This window comes from Poecilia latipinna, unplaced genomic scaffold, assembly GCF_001443285.1.
Source record: "Poecilia latipinna isolate Pla-1442-1.1 unplaced genomic scaffold, P_latipinna-1.0 Scaffold1105, whole genome shotgun sequence".
Taxonomy (NCBI): domain Eukaryota; kingdom Metazoa; phylum Chordata; class Actinopteri; order Cyprinodontiformes; family Poeciliidae; genus Poecilia; species Poecilia latipinna.
In genome coordinates this window covers 47,943-58,708 of record NW_015113721.1, presented here as the reverse complement: position 1 = coordinate 58,708, position 10,766 = coordinate 47,943, and the positions used below count along the sequence as shown (strand labels likewise).

The 10,766-nt window shown below is 40.0% G+C and overlaps 1 protein-coding gene across 3 annotated transcripts in view; it reads right to left on the bottom strand.

The window, feature by feature from the left end:
* Window positions 1-10,766, bottom strand: part of cdk14 (cyclin dependent kinase 14) — a 152,873-nt gene that overhangs the window by 109,082 nt on the left and 33,025 nt on the right. For all 3 annotated transcript variants that reach the window (XM_015052357.1, XM_015052355.1, XM_015052356.1), the window contains exons 3-6: window positions 6,985-7,079; window positions 6,370-6,449; window positions 2,936-3,030; window positions 1,479-1,541 (exon numbers count right to left, since the gene is read on the bottom strand). In XM_015052357.1, the coding sequence (XP_014907843.1) occupies window positions 1,479-1,541; window positions 2,936-3,030; window positions 6,370-6,449; window positions 6,985-7,079 (333 nt within the window). The remainder of the gene's footprint in view (window positions 1-1,478; window positions 1,542-2,935; window positions 3,031-6,369; window positions 6,450-6,984; window positions 7,080-10,766) is intronic.

Genomic DNA, 10,766 nt, shown 5'->3' with positions numbered 1-10,766 from the left:
TTGAATCAGCTGTTCTGGAATAGAGGCACATCTAAAACATGCAGAGCAGGGGGGCCTGAGGACTGGAATTGAGAAGCACTGGACTGTAACAATCCTCATAATGATATGTGGTTCCAATTCACAACATGTCATGTCTGCATAAAGTCACGAACCCTATCAACACGTTGGAAACTCCGTGGCAGGAGTCTCACTGTTAGGTAACAGAGTTGATGGGTGTGAGCACCTCGCTCGACTCTCCTGCAGTAATCTCACATCATCCATGTGACTTGCACGGCTGCTGGCAGCAGGAGAAACACACAGAGCTTCTGTAAATCTGTGGTGTTGAAAGGTATGAGCTGCTGCATGACAGATGGAGCCTGAACTGTCACCTCCCTGCATGACAGAACATCCCAACACCCCCTCCACCACCAAGTTGCCTGGTTCATCACATTATTGCTTCTTCCCATCTGTTAATTTATGTTAGCTCGGTCCTACAGTCCTGCAAACACAAGGCAGTGACTCAGAGCGCTGCACGGTCATACAGGACAGACAGGACAGGCTCGCAGTTTCACCAGCACAGGCTGCCATCCCTGTGTTGTCTAAAGGAGGTGAAAATGAACTAATCACTGTTTAAAGATGACAGAAAAGTAACTTTCTGCTTTTGTATTTGCTGCTGATGGATTCAAACAGTGGAGCAAGCTAAATCATCCTCCTGCCATAGTTTACCTGCTATATGTATGGCAGGTGTCCTGCAGAATATTTAGCAAGAAGTTTGCATACTTTTCAGTGATGTTCTAATTATTATTACACACCCATATGTTGTTTGTTGCTATGGTTTCACAATTATTGTTTTTTTTTCTTCTTCTCCAGGTGTAGAAGTACAGGTATACTGACAGAAAAATGAATTCTTAATCTGTTGGTTCTGTGGTTTTTCTTGGTGTTTGCAGATCTTATCCATCCAGTCTGACTGAGCTTGGCCGTTTCGCAAAGACAAACGAACAAAAATTTCAGTCTGAAGATTTTCACGGCTGCTAGAGACAAACCCCAAAAGGTGATTCTACAAAGTATTAAACATGAAAGAGCTGAATGCATACACACACCACACTTTTCAGATCTTAATTTGTGAAGGTTTGGGAAACCATTTAACATGACATTCCTGTAACCTTAAGTCAATGTGAGCATGCCTGTTGGGACCAGCAGCCTGTGAGCTGTTTACTTCTCTCTCAGAAACCCAACACAGTGGCTACAGAACTCCGTCACAGGATGATCATCAAGATCAGCAGCACAAAACAAGAACCTCTGAACTACCAGAACAGAGAAGCTTCCAAGAACTGATCACATGATAAAGTTTCCAACCCTCAAGATAAAGTTGTAAAATTATACAAATAATGAAAACTTCCTGGTAGGGGTTGGAGGTGGTGTTCACTAAATCCAGGTTGATCACTGACTTAGAGAAACAAACTGGATAAAAAATCCAGGCTCTAGAAGAGAAGCATTACCTTCACGTTGTCTGGGTGGAGACCGCCTGGGTGTTTGTCCATGTACTGACACAGGTCTGTGTGCTGCAACATGAAGACAAGAGCAGTTATTTTTATTTCAATCAATTTTACAAAATGCTTTGCTTACTACAGTTGACTTGTCCTGTACTACAGCTGAATACAAAGTTCACTAAAGCAGCAGGAAGTTCAGATTGATCAACAGATTGATCTATATGTTATTTTAACAGCAGCAATGAATGAATTGTAGTTTTTCTGTCTTTAATAGAGGAACTCGGATCAGAATTTGATACCTGTTGATCTCCAAGCAAAGACACTTCATACAGTAATAATACCTGCATTTCTTTTCTTTGCAGGGGACCACAAAACAGGAAGAGTGTTTGTATTTTGTCAAAGTTGACCACATGAACCGACAGAGTCCGGACATGTTTGGCAGGCAGGCAGCGTTTTGGTGCTTTGTGAGCAGATTTATGGATAGAGGAGGCAGTGGTTCGGAAATCACAGAGATATTTACAATCTCCCACTGCTGCTCACACCAAAGGAGCCTGCTGAATAATTCACATGCAGACATGCCTGTCCATCTCCCACAAAGCCATGCTCCACATCTCTGTTTTCATCTTTCCCCTTTTTATTTCCATTATCTCCATCTCTCTGTAATACTCGCCACTGATTTAACCCATCGGTTTTCTGTCCTCGCATTATGCCCTCCTGCCGTCACTCTCCATTAGCTTTTAGAAAAATCTATAATGTGTTTTTCTACATCCTTATGAGCCGAACTTGACATTAACTTAAAGTTTTCCACCAACAATAAAACTCACCCCTAGCAGTCAGTCTGCTGCATATGGGAAGGATTTACTGTTTTGAACAGAAGATAAGAGAAGATCCAACAGGATCAATAATCTATATATAACTTATATAAGCCTATATAAAAAGAATCTTCTGAGTTCTACTCATATCTCACAAGCAGAACCAGATTATAAACCGCATCAGACCACTCCATTTACCTCACCCTTGCTGAAAAGCTGAGTAAGACGGAGGAGGGATCCAGATCTGCTCTTCCCCTCACAAGCTGAGGATCAAAGATTCATCTGAATAGAAATGCAGCCCTGCAATGGAGCAATGACCTGCCTAGGGCGGACCCCGCCCCCTACCCAGTGACTGCTGAAGAGAGCCCCCCACCCACCCAACAACACACACCTTTATTACTTTAGTAAAACCTGAAAAAAATCCATGGAGCTTTTGTTTTTAAAGGCCTGTGAACCAAGTAAGTGTTTACCAGTTAAAATATTCACAGCTCGTGTTTCAGAAAAATGGATATGAAAACCTGAAAAGTCTCACAGAGCAAAAAATAAATATAGATACTCATCAGAACTATAGTTTCCCTGAAGTCAGACTTTTAATCTACATTTGGAGCTCTGTGGTCCACCCATCACACAGCTGGGGTCAGAGTTCAAACTCACCACATACTCAAACACCAGAGTCAGGGTTTCCTTGGTGTGGATGATGTCATGGAGGAGCACGATGTTGGCATGCTTCAGTCCTTTCAGAAGAGACGCTGCAAGGAGAGAGCAGCAGAATTAGAGACACATTACGATGTGTTACAGTAGATGATGCAGCCAGATAACCAGCTGCTCTATGATCATTAGCTGGACTGTTGGAGCGCTTCAGTACCTGCAGGGATTAGGGAAGGATTACAACATACACAGAAAACAAAGGCTGGATTCAGCTTCAGAGGTTCACATCATTAAACTGATGAAGGCAGAGATCATCTGGAGCCAAAGTGACTTGGATCATATCAGTTCTACAGTGCAGTGGGTGGGACAGAACTTTAGCAGTTATTTTTAATGTTTAGTTTTCTTTTGCTATTTAAGTAAAATACAATGTCAATGAACATATTTGTTCATTTGTCTTACTGCCAGGAGTTATTACATTTCTTTGGGAGCAGCTGTTCTGTGTTTAGGTGAATATAGATACAGTGTTCTACTGGCAGCAACCACAGAACAGAAAACTGACAACAAAAAACAAAGATTCTTTAGAAACATGGCCACCTAATTATCCACATTACCCTACTTAAATTATGAATAAAGTTTACCTTCTTTTTTCTCCAACATTAATTTGTTCCACCCAAAGGATTTAGTTCAACTTTGTCTTTCACTCCCATGACCACAGGTCTATAAAATACACTTTCTTCAGTCATTATCTGCAGACCTCCAAACTCAATGTATTTTTAGCCTAGTTTCTAGTGTATATATCTTAGTTATAAATCTTACATATACGAGCTTGTTTTAAGTCAATAATTCCTTACAAAAGTACTGGTTCAACTGGCAGATAATGTCAATTATAACATCTGAAAAATCTCTTGCTATAAGTGAAATTATCTGCCAATGGAATAAGTACATTTTCATCAATATTAAGGATTTTTTAACTTACAGCAAGCTCTTGAAGAGTTACTTAGAAGTTTGTTTTCTTATTTCAGGCCTTCTAAAATATTTCCACTAGAATCTAGACTAAATACCTGTTAGGTTTTGCATTTCTGCAGTGCAAACTTATGAAAAGCAACAATGAAATTTGTTAGTTGCAAAAAAAAACTTAATATCACTCAAACTTGTGTGGATAAAGGCAGACAAGGGAAAATTATAACATCATATTTAATAGTGCTGCTTTGATTCTGTCTATTCCTGTTTCCTGATTTAAAGAGAAGCAGGAGAAGGATTTGTGTTGTTTTGTCTCTATAGTCTTACATTAACTGGTCTGAGGTCAGTGATTATTGATCTCTGATCATCTATTTGAACTGGCAAAGGATCAATGAAATAAGAAGTTTTCACTTGTTTCCTTGTTCACAAAAGCTCTACTGTATTGACTGAACATCAGCAAAGATTTCAAAGCCTCAATTACTGAGATCCAGTTCAGTCAAACAGCAGTAAAAGGAATCTGTTTTATTTGGACCAAATATTAGAGCAACATACGCTTGGTTTATATCCACAGGACTAAGTGGGTTTTCAGACGGTTACCAATAGGATTAATGTTTAAGTTCTGTTTCAAAGGCACATGGAAGCTTTGATGGACAGATCGTTGGAAAGTTGCCTGGTGCCAGAGTCTCATGAATGCATTCATCCTAGAGGAGAAGCTAAAGGTTGTTCAAAATAATAGAAGCAGATCAAAGACAGAACTATGTGTGGATCTGCAGCCTGATACCTCCAGGATCCTGTCACCAGCTTGTGGAGACGTGCCCAGCCTCCCTGGATACATGGACACACACACACACACACACACACACACACACACACACACACACACACACACACATATAGATGGAGTAGTTTAAGAGGGGTAATGCTGGTCACATATCTGCGCTGTGCGCTTCTTACTCAGAAAGTGCTGAATTAGTCCAATTTCAAAGCACCCATCTGATCTGTTCTCAGGGAGAGTTGAGCCTCTGTATGATAGAAGCGTCTTCTCATCTCAGGTTCATTTCCATATGAGCGCGTCATGTGGAGCAGAGGCTTTTACTTTCAGCAAAGTCAGGAAAGTCAGGAACTTCTGGGGCGTTTTTTTTTTTGTTTTGTTTTGTTTTTACAGAACCTAATTACTGAGAACTTTCTGAACGAATCAGCCCTCATATCCAGTGTGAGGGCTAAAACTGACCGCTTACATGGAAAGATGCTGATGCTGAGAGGCCCCTCCTCCACCAGAACATCCACTGCTGTGGTAGAGTTCAGAATGTGAATTAAACAGAAGCTTCAAAGCAGTTATTGGCTTTAAAACCAAACACTGTCACTCTGAAACTTGTGTGAGAATGTAACTGGAGCAGACTGGAAATAAAGATGACACGCAGCCCATACATGTCACTACTGAACACAAGGGTGACACGTGAGGACATATTTGTTACTAGAATAAAAAATAACCTAGTTAAATCGACTGTACTGAACTTTACTGTGTAAAAATTTACAACCCCAAATCATAGGAGTTAAAAAGGAGACTTCATGATGCAGAGCAGAACCAAAGAGCAAGAAGAGAAAGACGAAGTTCAAATCATGTTTTCTATTGATCAAAACGGGTAATGATCATATCCATCCCTGACCTCCTGCCTGGTCAACTGTTTTCTTTGCCTCCAAATCTGAGCCATTTGTTCTGAGTGTTGTTTATTGGCCATGTTGTGATTTGTTGCTGTAGTTGCTGCTGTTGTGGTTTGCCTTCTTGTTAGAGTATAACAATCATATTAAAAATAAAGCACATAAAAATAAATATTTGAAACAATTATAACTACAAGTAAACATTATGAAATTACATAATAATTACAATTTAATAAAGTAAATACTTTGGCTGGATTAAATCAGTTCTATTATAGATGCTCAGAATGTGGGTCTCCCCTCTGCTCTGCTGCAGGCTGCTGTCAGTCAGACCGACCGCCTGCACGCGCCTGGTGTGTGTGAGGGGCTCTGCAGCTCTCAGAACTCATTGTAACTGCAGTATTATCAGGGCTTTCCCATTTTAACCCCGGTCTTCAATAATCCTGAGAAAGTTACTAGATTTGTCTGTAGTTGCTTTTTTTTTTTAAAGAAAAAGAAAATTCATTGGAGGCATCAGAAAAGTTGCTAAATACAACTATGAAAACCTTAAACTATAAACTACAGCACAATTCCTGTTTTAACTCATACAGCAGTGTATTTAAAATCATCAAATACTATTCTAATTTTACTTTCTATGCTTTTGAGAATGAAAATCCAAACACTTCAATTAAACATTACTGTGTCATTAAAGATTGTAAACGAGAAAACTTTTAATTTTTCAGACTTTGTTACCAGCTGTGGCTTTGAAGAGGGCTGGAGGAACATTCCGCTTACCCTCCTATGAGCAGGAAGTGAACTGGGATTCAGATTTTTTTTCCACTTACCCTCCCTTATGGCTGTGAAGGGTGTTCCTTCCTCCTCCTGCAGACGGATCACTTTCAGAGCCACCAGCTTCCCGTTCACCCTGATGACAGCACAAAGAACAAAGTGCCATAATCTGCTGGACTTTCTTCATTGTGTAGAAAAACGAGACATTTCAAAGTCAGCAAAGTCTGAGAACAGAGAGAGGAGAGTTAAGTCAATGAAAAGTAATTTAGTAGCACTGGAGTGAGACTTGGGTACAAGGGCGCATCACTACAGCTGAATGAAGCTCACCAATCAAAAGAGACACGAAATAACATCATCAGGAAGAAGATTAGAGGCTGCAGAGGTTTGTGCGTTTACAGCACCGGAACTTTTCATTTCTCGCAATTTAATTAGAAAAACCTAGGAGAAAAGCACTGAACCATTAAAAGAGGGGGAAAAAATGTCCATTCTCTGGTAATTAAAATACAGAAATCTGCACTATGTGTGGGATTTTACATTAAAACCAGGATCTGCAACTGTGATAAGCTTTTCATCGACTTTTGATTCAATTACAGCAGCGGTATGCAAACTTAAACACATCATTGAATGCATGGGTGAAGGAAAAACAGGAGAAACATGTGAACAGTGCTTACTTGCTCTTTCCCTTGTAAACTGTTGCATATGAGCCCTCGCCCAGCTTCTCCAGCTTCTCATATGAGTCTGCCTTTCCAAACTTGGGGCTTGTGGGCTGAGTGAAAAAAGGAGAGACAGAACATATTATTTAAATGGATGAATTCAGGAAAGAAGAGAAGAAACACCTCTGGGATTTAAAAAAAAGACATTGCAAGAGTTATTAAAATCCAAAGGTTCCACACTGCATCATCAGGAAGGCGTCACTGGGAGGGGAAGTCTACTTAGCAAACTTTCTGAGAAGAGCCTCTTTTAAAGTTCCAATGAGCCTGTAACTTTCAGACACTTTTCACTGATTGATGGTGATAACTGCAGCTGTACGGCAATAAGAACTTGAGATGAACAGCTTGAAATCGATCTGGTAAAAATCAGACACAAGCAGAATGTAAACATTAACACATTACTCACTGAAACCAGGTAATCTGAAGGAATGGTCTGACTTATGCATGAAGATCTACGGAACCCCCTAGTGGATATGGGTGGCGCTTTTTTTATTTTTGAATTAGATCGCAAAACTATTGCATAAATATTAGTGTGCTCTCGCAATAAATCACCTTCTTGGAAACACAAAGGAACACTTTGCACTTTGTCCACATCACATATGTTTTGCTTGTGCAGCCAGATCTGTGACACCTTGACGCAAGTGTTTTGTCCACCATCTCTTTCAGATGGATGGCACTGTAGTGTCTCAGAGCTGCATTTGGCTGTGGTTTCCACTTTTGGCGTGGAGGAGTGTAGTCATCTTCACTGTCACTTCCGATTCCTGTTTGGGCCCGAGTAATCAACTCCTCACCAAGGAGCAGTTTGAAGCTAAGCAACTTCAATGGTTTCTTCCCCAGAAACTGGCAGTCACTCTTATACTGAAGCCATGAGTTGGTGATTACCACGTCAAAAAAGTGGAAAACTGCACGCACTGTCCATTTCCGAGTGCGAGAAGCCATCCTGTAGAAACTCAACATTCAGTCAACCAAGTCCACGTCACCTATGTTGGTGTTGTACTCAGCAATTGCCAGTGGCCTTGACACCTGGACAAATCTTTTGTCTTTCTTGGACCATCTTCTGCATGTGTCCTGAGGTTCAATGCCATAGGCAGAGGATGCCATGACAACTGGCTTGTTGTCCAACCATCTTATGACAGCAACTTCAGGAGGGTTTCGTCTGACAACCATCTCTGATTCACCTCTGTCATTTCCTCCTGTAACTTGGAAGGTATTCTTACCTTGGTAGACTACAAAGTCCAAGACCAGACCAGTTGGTGCAGCCAAGACAAACACCTTCAATCCAGTTGGATGTGGTTTGCCTGGTATATACTGGCGCACTGGGCATCGACCAGTAAATGGAACCATTTGTTCATCAATGCACAATTTCCCTGTTCTAGGCAGACTCAAACATCCTTGTCATACTTTGGTCAAGAGTACAGTTGTGAAAACCAGTGACAAGCATTACATTTTGTCAAATGTCATATTCAAAATCATTAATGCTCATCTGATGTGTTGGTCACTGTTCCATTAATTATGGTTAAAAGTCTTGATTTAAAGGAACTCTGTGTTTCAGCTGTTTTGCACTTTTCTGGAAGTTTGTTAAAGATTTGAGGTGCATAGAAGCTGAATGCTGCTCAAATGACTTTTTAGTCACTTTACATCTTTCTTTTTATGAACAACAATGTTTCAGGAACAATGTATGCTTTTTAGGCTTATTTAGCATACTTCCACCATGCATTATTAACGAGTATTTAAGCAGTTTCCATGTATGTGCCTTTAAAAGCCCTAAACCGAGTTCAGCATAATGTCTCTTCCATCCACATCCATAGCTGGGCTGCAGGCGCCCCGTTCCCACCAGATGCCCCGCTTCCACCTTATGCCCCTCCCCTCTTGTTATCTCTCTGCTCTCTGCAGCGCTAATAAGCTCAGCATTTCTCAGAGCTTTTCTAAACAAATTACATTTTCTCCAGGGATCAAGCAGGAAGTGAAATTCTATCTGTACACTAAACTCAAAAAATAGGATGTTCACGTCCAGCAAACCTCTCCTCTCCTTCAGATTAACTATAAAGCATTCCCTTTTTTGTTCCAAAGTGTAGTGAAGACAGATCCTGAATTTGAAGAAGGCAAACCTGCTTCTCTAGCCAAACAAACCAAATATTACTGAAACAGAAAATGATACACTGAATAATAATTCTTGCACAACAAAATTCTATATTATCCCACAGGTCAAACTACATAAAAGTACAACATTAGCTTACAATAGATTTTTCAAGGTTTTCAAGTTGACTGGAACAAAATTAACAGTTGAAATCAAAAATCCAGCAAAAAACAATGAAAATTTCTCCCGTTTCATTCAAGTACATTTGTTATTATGTTCTTTGCTTATTTTGCCATTTTTGATAAGTTTGTTGACAATTGTTTGGATTTCTTGCTATAGCTTTTAGAAAATACTTCTGTGTTAAACCTGGTTGTGGAAGTGCCCCATAAATACATTCTGATCAATCGACAACAATTTTACTGAGGTACTTATGAAATGTTGGTTGAAATTCAAACATGATGAACCTCCTGAACAGAACACCTGTGTAGGGCACAATTTACAGATTTTCATAATCTGGCTGAAACAATTCATTTGTGTCTCTGGCAGGGACTCTGATAGGAAATCAATCAACCTTCATGTCTGTCCCATTAAGTCTTGTTTGTGTTCATATTTATTAGGTCGTTCATACTGGGAGCTAAATTAAAAAAGGAACCCTATATGAAAGCAGAAAATCTAATTTGCATGATTAGGAAATGCTTGTTTCAATTAAGCTCAGGAGGAAAACAGCATGCTATAAATTGGTTATAGACAAAAGAATAACAGATCAGCTAAAGCTGAGAGAAATCAAACAAAACTGGTGATCAGATGATTCAAATTAAAACCAACACAGATTCAGAATGCATGTTGATGTTTGCGTGACGGAGGAGCCGTCACGAGCCGGGACTTAATTATGAGACCGTGTCAGCATGCGAGCACGCCCACCCACCCACCCACACACACACACACACACACACAATCGCTAACTTACTTTTTGTTGCAGCTTAAACTGACGCGGTTCATCGTGGGTGTACACGCGGTGTTCCTGCTTCAGTTAACACATCCATCCCAACCTCTTGTTTTCAGTTCCAAACATTTTCACATTTTCCCGGTTCTATTTTCAAGTACGGTTGTTTCCGGATTGTGGCGCGCCAGGAGGGAGTCATGTGATGACGTAGTGATGTCATCGGATCGGAACGTACCGAGTGTTTTTTTTATTAAATTGAGTATTATATTTTGATCACAAGTATTTATATAGCTATATATATATATAATTTTATTTTTTTCCCTTGGTATTATTTATTATTACTTTGTTTACTTTAAGAGTTTACTTGAGTTAGAAGTAATTGTTTAGTTGTTTTTGCTTGCTTGTTTTTATTGCTGTGGGCAGAGCCTGTGGCTTTAAAAGCAGGGCTATGTTCCACTTTGAGTCAGTCTGTGGGTAGACATACTGAAGGTGATGGACTTTTGCATTTAAAGGTACTGCTGTTTATTTGATTTTAACATGTCTGGGACATCCTTTGTACATGATCTGCACCTCTCCAAGTTGTTCACCTGAAGAAAAGCTTAGTAAATTTCACTAAAGAGATCTCTGGCCCTGGGCAGTCATTTTTGTTAGTCCAAGTCATAAGAGAACCCCGTCACAGTTTGGAATTATATAAGGCAGTGGTTCCCAAACTTTTTCTTCTGC